The sequence below is a fragment of the Ranitomeya imitator genome, chromosome 1, assembly GCF_032444005.1.
Source record: "Ranitomeya imitator isolate aRanImi1 chromosome 1, aRanImi1.pri, whole genome shotgun sequence".
Classification (NCBI taxonomy): domain Eukaryota; kingdom Metazoa; phylum Chordata; class Amphibia; order Anura; family Dendrobatidae; genus Ranitomeya; species Ranitomeya imitator.
In genome coordinates this window covers 94,900,829-94,923,900 of record NC_091282.1, presented here as the reverse complement: position 1 = coordinate 94,923,900, position 23,072 = coordinate 94,900,829, and the positions used below count along the sequence as shown (strand labels likewise).

Here is a 23,072-nt window from a genome sequence, read left to right as displayed (position 1 = left end):
AATAAATCAATCAGTGGGAGATTAATATTGGCCTTTGGGCTTGTGTGCCAGTCCTAAGCGTGCCATCTCTCTCTCTAAGATAGTGGGCCATAGAAAGCCTATTTATTATTTTTTTTATTGGGTTTATAAATTTTCTCTGGAACAAAAAAAAAAAAAAGTGGGAGATTAATATTGGCCTCTGGGCTTGTGTGCCAGTCCTGTGCGTGCCATCTCTCTCACAAATAGTGGGCCATCGAAAGCCTATTTATTTTTTTGCTTGATTTGGGTTCTAAAATCTACCTGAAAAAATCACTACATCAATCAGTGGGAGAAAAATATTGGCCTCAGGGCTTGTGTGCCACTCCTGACTCCTGTGTGCATCATCACTCACTCAGTGGGCCATAGAAAGCCCTTTTTTTTTTTTTTTGCTTTATTTGGGTTCTAAATTCTACCTGAAAAAATCAATAAATCAATCAGTGGGAGATTAATATTGGCCTTTGGGCTTGTGTGCCAGTCCTAAGCGTGCCATCTCTCTCTCTCAGATAGTGGGCCATAGAAAGCCTATTTATTTATTTTTTTATTGGGTTTATAAATTTTCCCTGGAACAAAAAAAAAAAAGTGGGAGATTAATATTGGCCTCTGGGCTTGTGTGCCAGTCCTGAGCGTGCCATCTCTCTCACAAATAGTGGGCCATAGAAAGCCTATTTATTTTTTTTTTTTGGTTTTATAAATTCTCCCTGAAAAAAAAAAGGGAGATTAATATTGGCCTTTGGGCTTGTGTGCCAGTCCTAAGCGTGCCATCTCTCTCTCTCAGATAGTGGGCCATAGAAAGCCTATTTATTTATTTTTTTATTGGGTTTATAAATTTTCCCTGAAAAAAAATAAAAAGTGGGAGATTAATATTGGCCTCTGGGCTTGTGTGCCAGTCCTGAGCGTGCCATCTCTCTCACAAATAGTGGGCCATAGAAAGCCTATTTATGTTTTTGGTTGATTTGGGTTCTAAATTCTACCTGAAAAAATCAATAAATCAATCAGTGGGAGATAAATATTGGCCTCTGGGCTTGTGTGTCACTCCTGACTCCTGTGTGCGTCATCTCTCACTCAGTGGGCCATAGAAAGCCTTTTTTTGTTTTATTTGTTTTCTAAATTCTCCCTGAAAAAATCATTTTATTTTATTTGGTTTCTAAATTCTTCCTGAAAAAATCATTTTATTCTATTATTTTTTTTTCCTAAAGTCTCCCTGAAAAAAAACAAAAAACAAATCAGTGGGAGATTAATATTGCCCTTTCTGCTTGTGTGCCAGTCTTGACTCCTGGGTGTGCCATCTCTCTCTCTCTCTCTCCAATTGTGGGCCATAGAAAGCCTATTATTTTTTTAGCTTGATTTGGGTTCCAAAATCTACCTGAAAAAATCACTACATCAATCAGTGGGAGATAAATATTGGCCTCTGGGCTTGTGTGCCACTCCTGACTCCTGTGTGCGTCATCTCTCACCCAGTGGGCCATAGAAAGCCTTTTTTTGTTTTATTTGTTTTCTAAATTCTCCCTGAAAAAATCATTTTATTTTATTTGGTTTCTAAATTCTTCCTGAAAAAACCATTTTATTCTATTATTTTTTTTTCCTAAAGTCTCCCTGAAAAAAAAAAAAAATCAAATCAGTGGGAGATTAATATTTACATTTGTGCTTCAGTGACAGTCCTGCGTGTGTGGCATCTCTCTCATTTGTTGCCACCAACAACAGAGTGTGTAACATTGTGCCTGATTTTCGTTGTGGTCTCACTCACCTGTAAAGGGGTAGCTAAATCATACTGAAGTTATAGCTCACCGTGTAAGTTGTGTGACAGCAACAAATACCGTTAGTTTGTTTACATTTTTAAAACAATGAGGAAGTCTGGTGGAAGAGGTCGTGGCCGGGGGCGTTCATTGTCAGCTGGTAATGAGGGTAGTGGTAGTGGTGGAGCATCAGCTGGTCGTGGGAAAAAAAATATTGCACCTAAGTCTGGAGCTGTGGAGCCAGGTTCGTCGTCTGGCTACACAAGGCCTCGAACGCTCCCTTTTCTGGGAGTAGGAAAACCGCTTTTAAAGCCGGAGCAGCAAGAGCAAGTTTTGGCTTATCTTGCTGACTCAGCCTCTAGCTCTTTTGCCTCCTCTCGTGAAACTGGTAAATGTCAAAGCAGCGCGTCGTTAGTGGATGTTCACGGTCAGGGACAAGTCGCTTCCTTGTCCTCTTCAGCAAAAACAACAACAGAGAAGAATGCAGCAGGCGACACAACGGGTTACTCCATGGAGCTCTTTACACATACCGTCCCTGGCTTAGAAAGTGAAGCAGTTAACAGTCCATGCCCATTACAAGTTGAATCTGACATGGAGTGCACTGATGCACAGCCACAGCCAGACTACTATGCTGGTCCTTTGACTCAGACCACAACATTGCCCTCGCAGGGTAATGATCAAGAATCAGACCCTGATGAGACTATGTTGCCCCATCACGAACGCTATACCACCGACCGACACGGTGACACAGACGAAGTTGCACACGAGCTACAAGAAGAGGTAATAGATGACCCAGTTCTTGACACCGATTGGCAGCCATTGGGGGAACAGGGTGCAGGCGGCAGCAGTTCTGAAGCGGAGGAGGAGGGGCCGCAGCAGGCATCAACATCGCAACAGGTTCCATCTGCCGGGCCCGTATCTTGCCCAAAACGCGTGGCAAAGCCAAAACCTGTTGGAGGACAGCGTGGCCATCCGGTTAAAGCTCAGTCTGCAATGCCTGAAAAGGTATCCGATGCTAGAAAGTGTGCAGTCTGGCATTTTTTTAAACAACATCCAATTGATCAGCGCAAAGTCATCTGTCAAAAATGTTCAACTACCTTAAGCAGAGGACAGAATCTGAAAAGTCTCAATACAAGTTGCATGCATAGACATTTAACCACCATGCATTTGCAAGCCTGGACTAACTACCAAACGTCCCTTAAGGTTGTAGCACCCTCGGCCAATGAAGCTAGTCAGCAACGCAACATCCCTTCCGGCAGTGTAGGGCCACCATTTTCCGCACCACCTGCAGTATCTGTGCAGGTTTCTTTGCCAGGCCAAATCAGTCAGGGTCAGGGAATCACCAGTTTCGTAGTAGGAAACACTGCATCTAGGGCACCGGCGGCAACAATACCATCTCCCACCATCTCTCAGTCTGCCATGTCCACCGGCACCCCCGCTAGTTCCACGATCTCCAGCTCTCCAGTCCAGCTCACCCTACATGAGACTATGGTTAGAAAAAGGAAGTACTTAGCCTCGCATCCGCGTACACAGGGTTTGAACGCCCACATAGCTAGACTAATCTCGTTAGAGATGATGCCCTACCGGTTAGTTGAAAGCGAAGCTTTCAAAGCCCTGATGGACTACGCTGTACCACGCTACGAGCTACCCAGTCGACACTTTTTTTCCAGAAAAGCCATCCCAGCCCTCCACCAGCATGTTAAAGAGCGCATCGTCCATGCACTCAGGCAATCTGTGAGCACAAAGGTGCACCTGACAACAGATGCATGGACCAGTAGGCATGGACAGGGACGTTACGTGTCCATCACGGCACACTGGGTGAATGTTGTGGATGCAGGGTCCACAGGGGACAGCAAGTTTGGGACAGTTCTGCCTAGCCCACGGTCTAGGAAACAGTTGGCTGTAGCCGTTCGCACCCCCTCCTCCTCCTCTTCGTCCTCCTGCAGAAGCGAGAGCTCGTCCACAGACCGCAGTCGCACAACCACTCCATCCGCAGCTGCCACTGTTGCACACCAGGTCTCCCATTATGGGGCAGCTACTGGCAAACGTCAGCAGGCTGTATTGGCTATGAAGTGTTTGGGTGACAACAGACACACCGCGGAAGTTCTGTCCGAGTTCTTGCAGAAAGAAACGCAGTCGTAGCTGGGCACTGTAGATCTTGAGGCAGGCAAGGTAGTGAGTGATAACGGAAGGAATTTCATGGCTGCCATCTCCCTTTCCCAACTGAAACACATTCCTTGCCTGGCTCACACCTTAAACCTGGTGGTGCAGTGCTTCCTGAAAAGTTATCCGGGGTTATCCGACCTGCTCCTCAAAGTGCGTGGACTTTGCTCACATATCCGCCGTTCGCCCGTACACTCCAGCCGTATGCAGACCTATCAGCGTTCTTTGAACCTTCCCCAGCATCGCCTAATCATAGACGTTGCAACAAGGTGGAACTCAACACTGCACATGCTTCAGAGACTGTGCGAACAGAGGCGGGCTGTTATGTTTTTGTGGGAGGATACACATACACGGGCAGGCAGTAGGATGGCAGACATGGAGTTGTCAGGTGTGCAGTGGTCGAAGATTCAAGACATGTGTCAAGTCCTTCAGTGTTTTGAGGAATGCACACGGCTGGTTAGTGCAGACAACGCCATAATAAGCATGAGCATCCCCCTAATGCGTCTGCTGATGCAAAGTTTGACGCACATAAAGGATCAGGCGTCTGCAGCTGAGGAAGAGGAAAGCCTTGATGACAGTCAGCCATTGTCTGGCCAGGGCAGTGTACAGGACGAGTTAGCGGGCGAAGAGGAGGAGGAGGACGAGGAGGATGATGGGGATGATTATATTTTTAATGAGGAAGCTTTTCCGGGGCCACTGGAAATTGGTGGCGCGGCAAGGCCGCGTTCTGGTTTTTGGAGAGACACAAGTGACGTGGATTTGCCTGAAACTGCCCCTCAACCAAGCACAACAGCAGATTTGAGAACTGGAACTTTGGCCCACATGGCGGATTATGCCTTACGTATCCTCAAAAGGGACACACGCATAACTAAAATGATGAACGATGACGATTACTGGTTGGCCTGCCTCCTTGATCCTCGCTATAAAGGCAAATTGCAAAATATAATGCCACATGAGAACTTGGAACTAATATTAGCAACCAAACAATCAACTCTTGTTGACCGTTTGCTTCTGGCATTCCCTGCACACAGCGCCCGTGATCGTTCTCACACGAGCTGCAGGGGCCAGCAGACCAGAGGAGTTAGAGGGGCAGAAATCAGAAGTGGCGTTGGCCAGAGGGGTTTTCTGACCAGGTTGTGGAGTGATTTTGCTATGACCGCAGACAGGACAGGTACTGCAGCATCAATTCAAAGTGACAGGAGACAACATTTGTCCAGTATGGTTACAAACTATTTTTCATCCCTTATCGATGTTCTCCCTCAACCGTCATTCCCATTTGATTACTGGGCATCAAAATTAGACACCTGGCCAGAATTGGCAGAATATGCATTGCAGGAGCTTGCTTGCCCGGCAGCTAGTGTCCTATCAGAAAGAGTATTCAGTGCTGCAGGTTCAATACTAACAGAAAAAAGGACTCGTCTGGCTACCCAAAATGTAGATGATCTAACCTTCATTAAAATGAACCACAACTGGATTTCAAAATCTTTTGCCCCACCTTGCCCGGCTGACACCAAGCTTTCCTATGAAAAGGTCTTGCCTGTGGACTATTCTGAATGCCTTTTCCAATCTCGTAATTTTCTGCACCTGATTGTCCAGCATACGACATGTTTACACCTCACTAAATGGCCAAACTCCCCACACGGGGCCGTGGTATCGACACTTGGCGACAGCACCCGTGAGAGTGCTGTTTGTCTGAAGAGGTGGGTGTGCCCGCTTTTGGTCGACGTCACTGCCACTGGGTCCCTCCTAGTACAATAAAGTGTCTCTGGCGGTGGTGGTGCACACCCAATGTCAGACACACCGTTGTAATATGAGGGGCCCTGGGCCTGTACCGCCGGCCACAAGACAGTTCCCCCCCCCCAGCTCAAACAGTGCTCTACCACTTGCAAAATTATCTCACAGCTCCACCAATGTTTAGTCTATGCGCTGACATCCTTCAATGCCTGCCACTGACAATACCATTGTATTGACATTTTTGTTATGTTAGGCCTTCGAAGCCTGTCTGCGGTCACTCCTTCCACTATGCCTCCACTGACCACACCACTGCTGCCCGTGTACCCCTGGAACCAATTTAAAATTGCCTACAGCCAGCCCAATTTTTTTACTTTATGCCTTCGATGCCTGTCTGCGGTCACTCCTTCCACTAGGCCTCCACTGACCACACCACTGCTGCCCGTGTACCCCTGGAACCAATTTAAAATTGCCTACAGCCATGTGTTATTATTTTAGGCCTTCGATGCCTGTCTGCGGTCACTCCTTCCACTAGGCCTCCACTGACCACACCACTGCTGCCCGTGTACCCCTGGAACCAATTTAAAATTGCCAACAGCAATGTGTTATTATGTTTGGCCTTCGATGCCTGTTTGCGGTCACTCCTTCCAATAGTTCTCCACTGACCAGACCAATGCTGGCCGTGTACCCCTGGAACCCAGCTGAAAGTGCAGGTAGCCTCCTTTTTTTCTTTGTTTTATATTTAGAAAGCCCAGATGAACTACGCTGTGCAACGGTTCAAGCTACCCAGTCGACATTTCTTTTGCGAGAAAAGCCATCCCAGCCCTCCACCGGCATGAAAAAGTCTGCATTGTCATAGCACTCAGGCAATCAAACAGTAGAAAGGTGCACCTGACAAGAGACGCATGGACCAGTAGGCATGTCCACAAAAAGTTACGTGTCCATTACGGCGCACTGGGTGAATGTGTTGGATGCATGGTCCACAGGGGACAGCCTACAAAGTCTGTCTGCAGTCCCTAATTCCAATTTTCCTCCGCTGACCACACCACTGCTGCCCGTGTACCCCTGGAACCAATTTTACAGTGTCTATCCTAATTTTGTTATGTTAGGCCTACTACGCCTGTCTGCGGTCCCTCCTTCCAATACTCGTCCACTGACCACACCACTGCTGCCCGTGGACCCCTGGAACCTATTTTTAATTGCATAGAGCATCCTTTTTTTAATAGTAGGCGTACAAAGTCTGTCTGCGATCCACTATTGAAATTGTCCTCCACTGCCCAGAGCACTGCTGCTTGTGTACCCCTGTAACTTTTTTAAGCTGCAGTGAGCCACATTTTTGGGTTAAGTCCTACTACCTGTGTCTGTCTGCGCCACTCAATTCAGCTGTGTTCCTTTGAAAAAAGCTAAGGGTCAATAGTCTTGTTTTCAGCCTCTAGGAATTTTAAAACTGCATTGGGGGTACAACTTTGGTAGGGCCTACTAACGGTGTCTGCCTCCCCAAGGTGTGCCCCAGGTTTCCTCGCCATTGCTTCAATCTTAATGCTCTCGTTTAGTAGTTGTTGGAAACTACACTGCATTAGGCCTACAAATTGGGTATGGGGTGTAGAGAGATGGTGTGTTCCACTCCAAGGTGTTCTCCAGGTTACCTTTCCTGAGCTCCGATCTTCCGGCTCTCGTTTAGTAGTTCTTGGAAACTACACTGCATTAGGCCTACAAATTGGGTATGGGGTGTAGAGAGATGGTGTGTTCCACTCCAAGGTGTTCTCCAGGTTGCCTTTCCTGAGCTTCGATCTTCCGGCTCTCGTTTAGTAGTTCTTGGAAACTACACTGCATTAGGCCTACAAATTGGGTATGGGGTGTAGAGAGATGGTGTGTTCCACTCCAAGGTGTTCTCCAGGTTGCCTTTCCTGAGCTTCGATCTTCCGGCTCTCGTTTAGTAGTTGTTGGAAACTACGCTGCATTAGGCCTACAAATTGGGTATGGGGTGTAGAGAGATGGTGTGTTCCACTCCAAGGTGTTCTCCAGGTTACCTTTCCTGAGCTCCGATCTTCCGGCTCTCGTTTAGTAGTTCTTGGAAACTACACTGCATTAGGCCTACAAATTGGGTATGGGGTGTAGAGAGATGGTGTGTTCCACTCCAAGGTGTTCTCCAGGTTTCCTTTCCTGAGCTTCGATCTTCCGGCTCTCGTTTAGTAGTTCTTGGAAACTACACTGCATTAGGCCTACAAATTGGGTATGGGGTGTAGAGAGATGGTGTGTTCCACTCCAAGGTGTTCTCCAGGTTGCCTTTCCTGAGCTTCGATCTTCCGGCTCTCGTTTAGTAGTTCTTGGAAACTACACTGCATTAGGCCTACAAATTGGGTATGGGGTGTAGAGAGATGGTGTGTTCCACTCCAAGGTGTTCTCCAGGTTGCCTTTCCTGAGCTTCGATCTTCCGGCTCTCGTTTAGTAGTTGTTGGAAACTACACTGCATTAGGCCTACAAATTGGGTATGGGATGTAGAGAGATGGTGTGTTCCACTCCAAGGTGTTCTCCAGGTTGCCTTTCCTGAGCTTCGATCTTCCGGCTCTCGTTTAGTAGTTCTTGGAAACTACACTGCATTAGGCCTACAAATTGGGTATGGGGTGTAGAGAGATGGTGTGTTCCACTCCAAGGTGTTCTCCAGGTTGCCTTTCCTGAGCTTCGATCTTCCGGCTCTCGTTTAGTAGTTCTTGGAAACTACACTGCATTAGGCCTACAAATTGGGTATGGGGTGTAGAGAGATGGTGTGTTCCACTCCAAGGTGTTCTCCAGGTTGCCTTTCCTGAGCTTCGATCTTCCGGCTCTCGTTTAGTAGTTGTTGGAAACTACGCTGCATTAGGCCTACAAATTGGGTATGGGGTGTAGAGAGATGGTGTGTTCCACTCCAAGGTGTTCCCCAGGTTTCCTCGCCAATGCTTCGATCTTCATGCTCTCGTTTAGTAGTTGTTGGAAACTACACTGCATTAGGCCTACAAATTGGGTATGGGGTGTAGAGAGATGGTGTGTTCCACTCCAAGGTGTTCTCCAGGTTGCCTTTCCTGAGCTTCGATCTTCCGGCTCTCGTTTAGTAGTTCTTGGAAACTACACTGCATTAGGCCTACAAATTGGGTATGGGATGTAGAGAGATGGTGTGTTCCACTCCAAGGTGTTCTCCAGGTTGCCTTTCCTGAGCTTCGATCTTCCGGCTCTCGTTTAGTAGTTCTTGGAAACTACACTGCATTAGGCCTACAAATTGGGTATAGGGTGTAGAGAGATGGTGTGTTCCACTCCAAGGTGTTCTCCAGGTTGCCTTTCCTGAGCTTCGATCTTCCGGCTCTCGTTTAGTAGTTCTTGGAAACTACACTGCATTAGGCCTACAAATTGGGTATGGGGTGTAGAGAGATGGTGTGTTCCACTCCAAGGTGTTCTCCAGGTTGCCTTTCCTGAGCTTCGATCTTCCGGCTCTCATTTAGTAGTTCTTGGAAACTACACTGCATTAGGCCTACAAATTGGGTATGGGGTGTAGAGAGATGGTGTGTTCCACTCCAAGGTGTTCTCCAGGTTGCCTTTCCTGAGCTTCGATCTTCCGGCTCTCGTTTAGTAGTTGTTGGAAACTACGCTGCATTAGGCCTACAAATTGGGTATGGGGTGTAGAGAGATGGTGTGTTCCACTCCAAGGTGTTCCCCAGGTTTCCTCGCCAATGCTTCGATCTTCATGCTCTCGTTTAGTAGTTGTTGGAAACTACACTGCATTAGGCCTACAAATTGGGTATGGGGTGTAGAGAGATGGTGTGTTCCACTCCAAGGTGTTCTCCAGGTTGCCTTTCCTGAGCTTCGATCTTCCGGCTCTCGTTTAGTAGTTCTTGGAAACTACACTGCATTAGGCCTACAAATTGGGTATGGGGTGTAGAGAGATGGTGTGTTCCACTCCAAGGTGTTCTCCAGGTTGCCTTTCCTGAGCTTCGATCTTCCGGCTCTCGTTTAGTAGTTGTTGGAAACTACGCTGCATTAGGCCTACAAATTGGGTATGGGGTGTAGAGAGATGGTGTGTTCCACTCCAAGGTGTTCTCCAGGTTGCCATTCCTGAGCTTCGATCTTCCGGCTCTCGTTTAGTAGTTGTTGGAAACTACGCTGCATTAGGCCTACAAATTGGGTATGTGGTGTAGAGAGATGGTGTGTTACACTCCAAGGTGTTCTCCAGGTTGCCTTTCCTGAACTTCTATCTTCAGGCTCTCATTAAATTGTGGTTAAACGGAACAACTGCATTTGGCGTACTAGTTGGTTTGGGGCCTACTATCGGTGTCTGCCACTCCTTGCTGTTCTCCTGGTTTCCTGTCCTGAAATTCCATTTTCAGGCTCTCGTTAAGTAGTTGTTAATCTTAGACTGCATTTGGCCTACTAGTTGGGTTGGGGCCTACTATCGGTGTCTGCCACTCCTTGCTGTTCTCCTCCACTGAACAAAGCTGTGCCGCCTGTTTACTACGGTTGCCAATTTTGAACTGCATTTCGACTACTTACTGATTTGGGCCTACTCTCTGTGTCAGCCTCTCATTCCAGTTGTCCTCCACTGCAATGCCCCCTGGTTAGTCCTGTGTTACCAATTTTGAACTGCATTTAGCCAACTTTATTCTTTGGGCCTATATCTGTGTTTCCTCCTCATCCTGCCCATTGCCCAGCCAGTGATAGATGAGTCTGCTGGTACATTGACCCATAACGCAAAATTCCCCGTGCACGCTACACAGCAAGATTGTGACCCTGCTGAAAGTCAGGTTCCTCTTCCCGCATACCATACCACCTTACACGGGGACAAAGAGGAAGGTGCAGATGAAAGTGCAGGTTCCTTCATCAGGTGGGGGGAGGAATACTAGTTGGCGACGTCACTGGCACAGGGCCTCTCATAGTATGCAAAAGTGTTGCTGCCGGTGGGAGGCGCCCCCGCCATGCAAACACACCGCTGTACTTTGAGGGGCCCTGTGCCAGTGCCAATGCCAACGAGTGGGCCCCCCCTGCTTGCTCAGGATCACAGCACTTGCAAAGTTGAAATACTTACCTCTCCCTGCTCCACTGCCGTGACGTGGTCCAGATTTACTGGGCCCACTAATTACTTGAACCAGCCCTACCCCCCACAACTTTAGCCAAATGACCCCCAATTTCAAATGTCTTCCAATTATTATAAGGTAAATTACGATTGACAAGCTTCTTTAACAAGAATGGATGTTTTTGCCATTAAAATGGGCAGTGTAGGTGTTTTCCTGGCCTCCACTCACTGCCGACTATGCTCCCCCATTGACTTGCATTGGGTTTCGTGTTTCGGGCGATACCCGACTTTTCGCGATAATCGGCCGATTCCACTCGACTCGACTTCTAAGATAGTCGGGTTTCGCGAAACACGGCTCGACTCTAAAAAGGTCAAGGTCGCTCAACCCTAATCATGGCACTCTTTATGAAGACGCAACATGGCACAAGACCAATGACATGACCAACATAACATTCTTCAGCAGAAAGCCAGTATTGTACTTTTAACGAGAGAACCATCATGTTGCTCATTACTATAGAAGACCAACATGATACACTTTGTGAATAAGCAGTAAGACTCTCTTTACCAGAAGACAACTATCGCACTGTTTATCATAGAAGACCAACAAGACGTTCTTTACCAAAGAAACCCAACATGGCCCTCTTTTCCATAGAAGACCAACTTGAAATACTTTACCAGAGGACTAATATAGTGATCTTTACCACAGAAGACCAACATGATACTCTTTGTGAATAGCCATAATGGCACTCTTTACCAGAAGACAAACATGACAGTTTGAAAAAAGACGACCGAGGGGCGATCTAATAACCATGTATAAGTACATAAGGGGACAATACAAATATCTCGCTGAGGATCTGTTTATACCAAGGAAGGTGACGGGCACAAGGGGGCATTCTTTGCGTCTGGAGGAGAGAAGGTTTTTCCACTAACAGAGAAGAGGATTCTTTACTGTTAGGGCAGTGAGAATCTGGAATTGCTTGCCTGAGGAGGTGGTGATGGCGAACTCAGTCGAGGGGTTCAAGAGAGGCCTGGATGTCTTCCTGGAGCAGAACAATATTGTATCATACAATTATTAGGTTCTGTAGAAGGACGTAGATCTGGGTATTTATTATGATGGAATATAGGCTGAACTGGATGGACAAATGTCTTTTTTCGGCCTTACTAATTATGTTACTATGTTACTATGTTTACCGTAGGACAAGCAAGGCACTTTTTATCCAAGGACCAAAATGGCACTCTTTACCATGGATGACCAACATGGCCCTCTTTTCCATAGAAGACCAACTTGAAATACTTTACCAGAGGACTAATATAGTGCTCTTTACCATAGAAGACCAACATGATACTCTTTGTCAATAACCATAATGGCACTCTTTACCAGAAGACAAACATGACAGTCTTTACCAGAGGACAAACATGACCATTTTGTGGCACTCTTTATCATAGAAAACCAACAAGACACTCTTTACCAGAGAAACTCAACATGGCACGCTTATCAATTACTCAGCATGGCGTGCCTTGTTTTAACAAACAAGACACTCTTTACCAGAGGACAAATGTGGCTCTCCTTACCGTAGAAGACCAACATGAAAATCTTTACCAAATAACCATGATGATACTCCTTGCCAGATAAGACCATCTAATGCTTATCAACTAAACAATATGGTAGAGGACTAACATAAAAGACTATCGTAATTATTAAAACTGCAAAAAAGCAATACTAAACACCATTATACATTTATTTTTTTACTCACTAATATGGCGCCATTCATTCCGCAATGCTTTGCAGACATCAGTATAATTTGCCCAATTGGGGCTCACAATCTAGTACCGTATATATTTGACGTGTGGGAGGAAACTCCTTGCAGATGTTGTTCTTGGGGGCATTTGAACTCAAAGCATCAGTGCTGACCACTGAGCCACCGTGCTGTCCATCAAATAATTTATGCCCCTTTCAGATGTCAGAACTTGCACATTTGACATAAAGATTCATTTCTGATCTTTATCCAAACTTCAGTATTTGACAATGGCACAAGTGGCATTTCTTTATTACAGCGCATACACCAATAAGCACAATATATGCTATAAGCAATATAATGTATATGCAGGGATGGAAAAAAAAATACAGCAAATCATCCACAGAATGAAAAACATCTGCTTTTTAGTAAAAAAAAAATGAAGAATATTTTCTAGAAATTGCTGATTTTCGGCTGGGGTGACATGGCCAACTGGAGATGTAGAATTACAAGGTGGACATCCAGATTATTGGTTGTCCATGTTCTGTATGGACAGATCCGACACTACAAGAAACAAAGATATTTGTTATTTAGACAGATATTTGTATGCGTTTCTATTAACCTTGTCCATCTTCTGTCTTGGACAAGTCGTATGCATTTTCATGTCTCCTAAAGAGCTGCCAAACATAACAAGTGAAAGGGTTTCTTGTATATGCATAACTAAGAAACCTATCCCGAATGTATAATGTTCCCATTCTTAACAACGATATCTGACATTACCGAGCTATTCAGTGAGGAACAATGTGCTGCTCTCTATCAAACATTTCTTATCGTCCATTTCCTATTTTGAGAGGCTTTCTGTAGAGTATTCATTATTCTATGTGTATCCGTCAACAACTCAATGGGAGAAGCAGCGACTGACTATATTCTGTGGGAGGAGGCAGTATTTTTTCTATTTTGGTTCACACTTGGTAGATTTGTTCCTGAAACTTTTACTAGAGTCCCATTCATCTGAATTAGGTTTGCAAGAACCCATCCACATGTTGCAGAAACATTGTTATTCTCATATATGATGATGATAATTTCTTGCGATCCTAACGGGCTGTTTACAAACCATTGAGAACCCTCTGTATTTCAAGGATTGTCTTACCTGGATAACCAGGAGACATGTGTTTTACATAGTGGATCCGTCTGTGAGCCAGAATAAAGAGCTGGCAAGTGTCAGCTGCCTTCCACCATGGTGGACACGACCTGTCCATGCATTTAATGGACATCCATTCAAAATCTGATGGAAAAATGTATTGTTGTCCACAACTTCCCCAATGTTAACAGCTGATAACCATGGGTTGATTTACTGGCCATGCTAGCTTAGATACTAAAAGATGCCTTGCAGGTAAGGCAACCACTTTAAATCTATAAAATGATACACTTAGAGCTCATGCGGCTAAAACTGTTGGTGCTACAAATGCCGCTATATGATGTCCCCTGTGTATGTGTATCCTCCACAAGAAGCAATGGTAGAGGAGAATAGATGATACAGTCACCCGTCAGGAGCAGCGTTTTTGTATTTAAATGAAGGTATTTTGGCCTAAAAATATTTTTTTTACTGGGTTTCAATCAAAAATTTGCACCATTCACCTGCAAAAGCCTGTGCTCCACAAAGCCTGATTCATCAGCATTTTTTATTTCATCCAGTGGCATGTACTCACGATTTCATTTATTGGTGTGTACATGTCACTGGATGAAATCACCATTGCAGCGCTGGTGCCCAGACCTTGCTAGCTTTCACTGGTAATTACTGTGATCTGGGCTCCACAGTCTATAAGTGATAGAGGGAAATTGTTACCAATGCACAGCTCTGGTGCACAGTAAAATGGTGCCTGGCTCCATCTATATCTGTGAACTGGATACCCCAGGCTCACAATAACCTTTTTAACAAGTAAAAAAAAATTTGTAAAAAATTACCCTTTAATATGGTAATAAATCAGATGAGAAGAGCGCAAAAGAAGGATGGTTGGTATTAAAAACTCATGTCAAAACAAACTCACTGATGAATTCTCAGTTAAAGGGGTTGTCCCGTCACATTGATGACCTGTGCTGTCCATAACTTTACAATAGGAGGTGTTCTATAGTACAAAGCTGATCGGTGAGGTGCTGGGTGTTGGAGCTCATGTCGATGCAACTCACTTGTCCACAGGATGAGGTATCACAGGAACCATTTCTATGTCCAAGTTTGGCTGGTTTGTTTCACTCCACATAAACCACACCACAAGCAAAGGAAATAAGAGGCCTTTCAGTGCAGACAAAAACATAGTAAACAGTTCCAATAGAAAGAACCACACCAAGGGGTGGAATATATAGGCAGCCAGGCCCGCCTGCCCTTAAACCTGGCCAGGCTGCACTAACAAGCCTCTTAGTACTTTGTGTACTAGAGCACTATTCCTGGTTTACAACACAGAGGAAGACCACTTCCATGATACATACCTCCCATCAACCATGTGTCCAGCAGTCAACTTACAACCCCCACACATCTGATATTGATCACCTATCCTGTGAATATGTCATCAATATATCAAAATCGGTCAACCACTTTAAGTTATTTTGCAGTCAGCAATAGACAGTGCCATACAAAGCTATGAGGCAAATAAGGCAATTTTTTAAAATTAAATTGAATTGCAACAATGACCCGCTTCACTGCAGGAGTAAGAAAACGAATCAATAGAGCACCATGAGGAGACCACAGGATTGTCCAACCTCCTAAAGTGCCTCCTAAAGGACTGATATTGAATCTGTTAGGCACCTGTCCCGGATCTGTGCCTTGCTTTCCTCGTCCTGGCCTGCTAGACTCTGTTGTGCTCCATGTCGGGCTTTGCAGATGACCCTCTGTGATTCCATGTGAGCGTGAGCATCTATCCGGGTCTATATAAGGCTCACCAAGACACACACTTGTGTCTTGGTATCAAGACTTGTGTTGCTAGATCTGGCTTGCTATATACACCTTAACAAGTTTAGTTTCTGTCTGTAGTTTCCTGGACGTCTCTGGCCTGCCTGCGGTTCCCTGCACTCCACCTGCCTGCCTGCTGTGTCGTAGACATCTTCCTCTTGCCTACGGTTACTGCACTCTGCCTGCCTGCAGTCTCCTTACGTCTCCCACCTTCTTGTCTCTGGTCTCCTGGACTTGCTCTGTCTGGCTGCTTTTTCCTGTACTCTTCCTGCCTGTGGGCTCCTTATATTTCCTGGCTACTGGTCTTCGGTCTCATGGACATCTCCCACCTGTCTGTGGTTTCCTGCACTCCGCCTAGCTGCTTGCAGTATTCTGTACCTAAGCTGTCTGTATCCTGCATGCCCTACGAATCTGCTGCACCGATGCCCACAGCCCAGTTCCCACCTGGACTTTGGACTTGGAGGAGCCACATAATCTGAGGAGTCTAACTGAATCAAAACCAAAAAAGGCAAGCAAAAAGAGGAAGAGCAGGTCTTAGGATGGCACTTTAGGAGTGTTTTTGAATAGAAAAGAAGCCAAACTGGCTAATGATATTAACTTTGTTAAAGAAACACTCCTCCTCCTCCCATCAAAGTTTTTATCCTCTTTATATATTGCAATTACCATTTTATACAGCACTATGTGCTTACAATTGCTCATTTTGACTTTCTACCCAGCTAATTCTTCTCTTTTTTTGCTCCAACTGGAAACAGGAAATATCATTTCCCTCTTCAACTCTTGACTCAGCTGCTCCCTCCTCCCCCACCATTGACTTTTGCAGTGACTTATGACACATGCAGGGAAAATTGACCTCCTGTTTCTACATAGACCTTAGAAGGATTCAGCTAATCAGTCTTTAATCATGTGATGTCATAGACCTAATGGAAAAAAGAAGAATTAGCTGTTGAAAGGCAAAATGAGCAAATGTAAGTAGACAGTGCTATATAATATGATGACTGCAATATATTATGAGGACAAAAACTTTGATGGGAGGAGCGCTTTAACTTTCCATACTTGATATAATTATTAAAATAAAAGTTCATTCACTCTTTAATATGCCCATGTATTAAATAGACAGACGAATGACTGCTATGTAAAGCTACATGTGTTTGCTTGGAGTGCCAGAAACCAGACCTGTGGTAATCAGCTAACATAAAAGGGGGCAGTGTGATAAAAAAAGACCCATTTCATTTTATTGCCCTAATGGTTGTACCATTATCACCATAACCTTTTTTAGATAGAGTGCTCATAAATATTCATTTACTCTCGGGTCTCATTTGTGAGCTTGAGAACATGAATACTTCCAGTGATAACTATCATTTGTACATTGCTATCTAAATATTTTATATGTATTTATCTAATGGGTTTGTTGGTACGGCATCCAGCTCACTGATGAGATATATAGACATTAGGGTAATGGTCCTTACATAGAACCTTCCGCCCTCATCAATAAACTTGCTGATCGGCTTATTACAAAAATAGCTGCCTGGTTGTCAACACTCTTCCCGGATTCTAGAAAGGGCATCAGCAGCAGATCCTCCTGCTGTACCGGAGACCAGTACGAAACCAACAAAGGAGTTCAGTCCAAGCTGAGCAGAGTTTTCTTTCTTGGTCAGAATGGGGGCTCACTTCTTACCACTATGGTTCGGATTATGATTGCCGGCGAATATTGTATTTGCAATATTCGCCGAACATAGCCGAACGCCATTGAAGTCAATGAGTAGAGATGAATGAATATGTTCGGAAATGATCGTCAAACATAAATTAGGCATGAATTGGGTACCAATATGGCATGAATATCGGAAAGTCGGATACAGAGATCGTTTTCCTAACATAGACGCTCATCTCTACTCCAGATGTTTGCCCGTGATTCCTTTGGGTGCTCCAGTTTCCTGACTTCTGAGCTTCACGAAATTACTCCAAGGATGTGCACCATTGTAGAATACAGAATTAGATCGGAAGCCCCACTGGGAGCTGGTGCTTGATGTGAATGTGAAAGGACACATTTACTGTATCTGATGAGATTCATTGTCAAAAGAAATATGTTTCAGACATTTGACCATTGAGTGAAGATAATATTTAAACAATAAATGAGGTTCAGGATGGGAAACAAATAGCTTTGCTTCTTTTTCCCAGAAGTAGTGCCACTCTTGTTCATTGGCTGTGTCTAGTATTGCAGCTCATCGTTATTTGAGGCCGATAAGCTGAGCTCTAAATCTGGACATATCCAATGGACAAGTCTGGTGCTCTTTCAGGCAAAAAAAAAAAGCCGACCCTTTTTTTAATCCTGATATCCTATTGCAGACTTTGGGGCACATTTATCAACACTGTCTAACTTTTAGAGATGCTGTTTTAGCTTGTGGTGTTTGATAAATTTATTACAGTAACAGCATAATATAGGGTAAGAGAGCCTGATGCCAACGATATCTCACTTACAGGGCTACTTAGTGCAGTCTTGATGGAATTCCTGCCATATCAGAGCTATGAATACTGAGCTGTGCATAACCTCACCTACATCACTGAACACTATACAGTGTTAGCAAGCAGCCAATCATTGGTGGGGGCGTGACTGCCAAGATTAGCCTGACTGCTGTGCACGTGAGACCTAGTCCTGTAGTGATAATCTCCTTCTGATAAAACCCTGATTGTATTCACACTACAACATAGAGCCTAATAAGTGACACATCACTGAAATCAGACGTACTTGCCCCATTTTATGCGGCTCTCGGATTAAATGGTACAAACCTGCTGACAGATTCCCTTTAAGATTACAACACCTATTAGTTGGCTTGCTTTGCCATTTTTTGCACTCCCTTTCCACCAAAGCTATGCCTTTTTGATGGACAAAGTGCGGAAAGTTTCTAATCCACATAAATGTGGTGATATTCACAAAAGGCAGTTTTTGGCTCAAATTGTGCAAAATATCCATGATAAATTAGCAAATGGGATTGCCATTGCCTGGGAGAGATAGATTCCTCAAGAAGAACGTTCACGCCAACCGAGACAATTACATTAAAAACCAGACGCAAATACTTCTGTAAACTGGCCGCCAGCTCCTCGGAGTACTCTATGCTCTGTGTGCTTTGGTAGTCTGAGACATTTATTCTTGGCTGGTCCAGCTTTGACCTTATTGGGGGAGCTCGGGCTCTTGTGGTCTCAGATACTCCTTCTCGCTCTTGAGGACCAACTGAAGGTCTGAGAAGTGTCTCATACAGTAAAACTTAACATTGCGCAATCTCTGGGAATTTTTATTATCAGTTGGAGTGTATAGAAGATTAGTGGTAGGTTCACCTACCAACCTACCTGCTACTTCATAAAAATCTTTCCTCCTTTTTAGTCTATACCCCTCCATTCCTCTTCCAAGCTACCTAGGCTGTGCATCTTCAGGAATCGCTCCATTTCTCTGCAGTTTTGTAAACTTAAAGAATCTTTTTTTCTGGTTGATTCCTGAGCGCTTTTTCTGTGTTTTTTTTTCTCACCCGTGTTTTTTTAGCGTTTTTTGAGTGTCTTTTTTTATGGACTTTTTTTTAAATCTGTTAAACAATGAAGAAAAACATTGGCCCTTTTTTTCCTGAGGAAATGCTAACAGGCATCTTCCGAGTATCTTTTTGCCTTCTCATTGACTTCTTTTGAAAAGTATTGAATGTCTTCCTAGCAGAAAATGCCAGATAAATGTACATATTACTTTATTTAAATGCTTGGCATTTATGAAAGTTTGATACGTTTAAAAAGCTGAACATCTGAGCAGCAAGTCGTTTTTCCATACAAATTAATAGGAATGTCCTTTGGATTTTTATTGAGCTTTTTTCTGTAATTTTTTTCAAGTGAACCTGCTCAAAAAGCAGCTGAAAAAAATGCAGAGCAAATATACCCTCAAGGCGCCAATACGCATTAGACTAATGTTGGCCAAAGCCACTGATATTGACAGGTCCGGCTGAAAACTCTCTGTATGGGAGCGCCGGCTGATTGATCAGTGGAGATGTTGATGGGGAATGTCTGATTTTGGACTACTGATCTTTGTTCTCCTGGAGATGGGTCATCGGCTGACATGTAAGCTGGCGGTTTTCTCATGGAGAACATAGGAGGTCACCTGCATATGGAAAAGTTGGCTGAGATGGCCGTCGGCCGAACGATTGGTGTTCGGCCAACAGATATCTAATGTGTATGGGGGCCTTTGATTGGCACCAAAGCCTCTTGAAACCACCTTTGACAGATTATAAGGGGTTTAATCAGTACCTGGGAGATTTGCCAACTCTTACGGGGGTCTCCAATTTTTCCAGGAGCCTCCCAGTTGGCAAATATGCTTTTACAGAAAAAAAAAATGTTTTCCTGGTTTCCACAGTTCCTTTATCTCACACAGCTTTTTTGGATAAGATATACCTTCATTCTTACACCATATAATTGAGTTTCACCCTCCCGTTCTCCTTCCTTATTTTGGATGCAATAAGAAGAGTCAGCGACCACGTCTATCACTGCGTCTTCTGAGATGAGAGGCTGATATTTGCATTAAGCTTTTGAATTCGGTAAAATCGAAATAAATCATGAATAATTTCCACAGGAAAGAAAATTGGAATAGATTTCAGGCTAAAAATTAGCCGTATGGTGCTATGGGTGATCCTGCTTGAAGGAGTTAAGTATACACATGAATGATGGAAGAAAATAACTTCCTATTTTCTTACTGAGTAATTTTCATATTCCGCTCATCCAGGATGCTTTATCGTTCTCTCTGTCGTGGGCACTGGAATATGCGGAGTGCTGGGAACCCACCTAGAGGACCCCCTCGATGCTAGCTCATCCTCTATCAGGCAGCTCTCACTGCAGGCTGGAGCCCATTCTGCTGCAGAGCAAGAGTACAGTGCCATCGAGTGTGCAAGAGTCCGGAGCTGCAATCAAGGAACTATACAGCAAGGTGAACCTGGAAAATTAAAAAAAAAAAAACAAGAACTTCGAACTCGGCAACTATTCCGAAGGATCGCACCCTACGAAGAGCTCAGGTCAGATCTTCAAGTACAATGACTCCTGGCAGCAGAATTCATGAATGGGATTTAACATTGGCATGTGACTGGCACCTATGATCTTATCCCCCACCTTGCAGTTTTATCAGAAGGCGTTAATATGGCTCTGAGATATGTAAATGACCGCAAGGATCAAAGAAGATCAATAGTTTAGTCATTTTATTGCAGGGGAGTATCCAGCCTTTTATGAGGTCCAGCGTCATATAGGAATGGGCACATGACAGCAACAGGAAAGACATAGGAACCCGGATCTGTAAGGAGAGGCAACCTACGAAGAAGCACCAGCTATATTTATAGCCTGTTTGCCACCTTGCAAGAAACAAAAAAAAAGACATAGTTTACATGGACGAAAACGAGCTTGGATTTTACCAAGAAGAGGAAAGAAATTTCCTCGGGCAATATGGCAAAGCAATTTCAAGTGGGAGATAATTTTGGTAACTCCCGTGAGGTTTGCACAACCCAAATCACCGATGTGACTAACTATCTTCTGCAATACAGGTTTATTCATCACCGCACAAGGCTAATTAATGCCTGAGCTTCGTTTAACTTTTTCTTTTTTTCTTTTTTTACATATATTTTGGGCAATTTTGTTTGTTTGCCAAACTGAACATTGGGGAATAAATGGATGGACCGATGCCCGTGAATCACTGTGATAATCTATTCTTCACCTCCTGGACATTGATGTGTTCATGGAATATATTACTGGCAATAACCTATGACTCCGGCAGCGTCGCTGTTAGATTTTGGATTAAATCCATTGAAATTGTGAAAGGAACAGAACATCTGGGAAGTTAATGTAGCAGGCCCTGTGAAAATGATGCACGTCAATAATTTTCCTTTTCGGAGACATTCTTGGATATGGTAAGCAGTTGATATAACCTTCAGCTGGTCGGAGGAAAAAATAAAAATATACAGGGGGCGGGGGGGGGAATGTAATGAAATGTCAAGTCTTGTATTACTGCTGTGTTACACTGAGCAATTGAAAACTAGGAAATGTGCAACCTTGGGGGAAATGAAAAGAAATTTCAGAAAATGGAAAATCGAAAAGTCTGCATTTTGGGTTAAAAAAAAAAAGATAAGTAAAGAACGTATTGTGTGAATTCATCAGCGCGTTACACCGTGACCTGTGTTGGTTCTGCTTCTCTGCAATGTTATTTGCAGAAAATGATCAGATAAGGCAGGCCGGTCCTGCAGAGAGATGAGGGGAACGTCGGCTTCATCCCTTTTGGAATACATTCCCGTGTCGAAATCATTGTACAGGCGCAGATGTCAGTGACGTCGGGTTAACTTATCATTTATATGTTATCATTCTTTTAAGTTCCCAACGTGTTTTTTTTTTTTAACGGCCATCATATATATGTAGAGGGGGTTATGACTATTTATAATGTTTGCAGTATATATTATGTTACTGGAGGTTTGAGCATAATTTGCTTTGTAAAATCCAAAAAAATGGAATGTAATCACTAAGAATATCGAAATCTGTTTGACCACTCTATTATGATATTGGAGTGTGGAGTCTAGAGCCCTTTCTACAAATTGATGGTTTTAAAAAAAATGGGGGTATTAAGAAATAAAATATGAAAAGGGTCATCTCATCTTGATAAACTGGCAAAAGTACTTGTAAATTAAGCAATATCTCAAAAATGAGTTGGATTTTATAGTTTACTCCTTATTGTTTAGGTTCCCGTCCACCAATGCTGTGTATCAGTAGTGGCTGGTTTCCTACACAAGGAGCAAAGTGCTTACAAGCCTTTGCTCAGAGTTGTAAGCGCTGCTCTGAAACTGGCGGTTTCCGGCTTACTACGGTGCCCCCTTTGCTGGTGTGATATTACAGCAGAAAAGTTGTGTGGTAGAAGGGAGTGTGCACAGTCTGGGCCTGTCAATCTTTGGGACTGTCAATCACCCGCACCCTACAGCAGGCAGGATGCCGGTGCTCTTCTAAACAAAGGACATGAGACAACCCCTTTAACATTAAAGGATGGAATGTATTAACACAGGGTGGTTATACTGCTAATTTGCATCTGGATTTTCTGGGTGCAAAATTTACAGAGTATTACAGTACCGGTAATTGGATGACATTAAATGATACCATCCACATGTGACAAAAAACATCAATTCTAAACCCACAGCATGAAATTTGTGTTGTAGATTTCCTCTATTGATTTTAATGGGGACCATTATCCATGGATCCGCAGCAAATTATATAACTCCTGAAAAAACTTTACAGCTCCGCATTCGACTCACCTCCTCTGGTGCTTCTATGGCTCCTGTCCTTGATCTTCTGCCGGTCCCTGTATACCCTGGACTACTTTATTGACATCTCGTCCCATCACCGACTGCACAGGTCTTTTTGGAAGAAGCCGGGTTCTACAGCAAGCTTCGGAGGACCGTGCAAGGTCCTCAAAGGCCAAATTCACAAACATATCTGTGCCAAAACATGTTCTATTTGGTGTAGATTAGCCTACAGTCTCTGGCTGAATTTTTCTATAAATTCTCCAAAGCTTATTTTAGGAGGCATGTTTGTTAGGTTGGAGGTTCATGTGATTGTGTTAACTCTGAGTTTTGCGGTAAACAAATCTTGACGGTGAATGTGGCCTGTCAAAGAAAGATGAGAATCATGGGCCTGTTTTGGTCACAAGCCCGCTTCTTAATGCA

The 23,072-nt window shown here is 44.1% G+C and overlaps 1 protein-coding gene across 3 annotated transcripts in view; it reads left to right on the top strand.

The window, feature by feature from the left end:
• PDE4D (phosphodiesterase 4D) overlaps positions 1–23,072 on the top strand; it is a 1,251,030-nt gene that overhangs the window by 504,736 nt on the left and 723,222 nt on the right. The window contains exon 1 of one of the 3 annotated variants that reach the window (XM_069748997.1): positions 20,234–21,278. The exons of the other annotated variants lie outside the window; for them this stretch is intronic. Coding sequence (XP_069605098.1) covers positions 21,232–21,278 — 47 coding nt within the window. The 5' untranslated portion in view covers positions 20,234–21,231. Of the gene's footprint in view, positions 1–20,233; positions 21,279–23,072 lie in introns of those variants that run through there. 3 annotated transcript variants of the gene reach the window in all.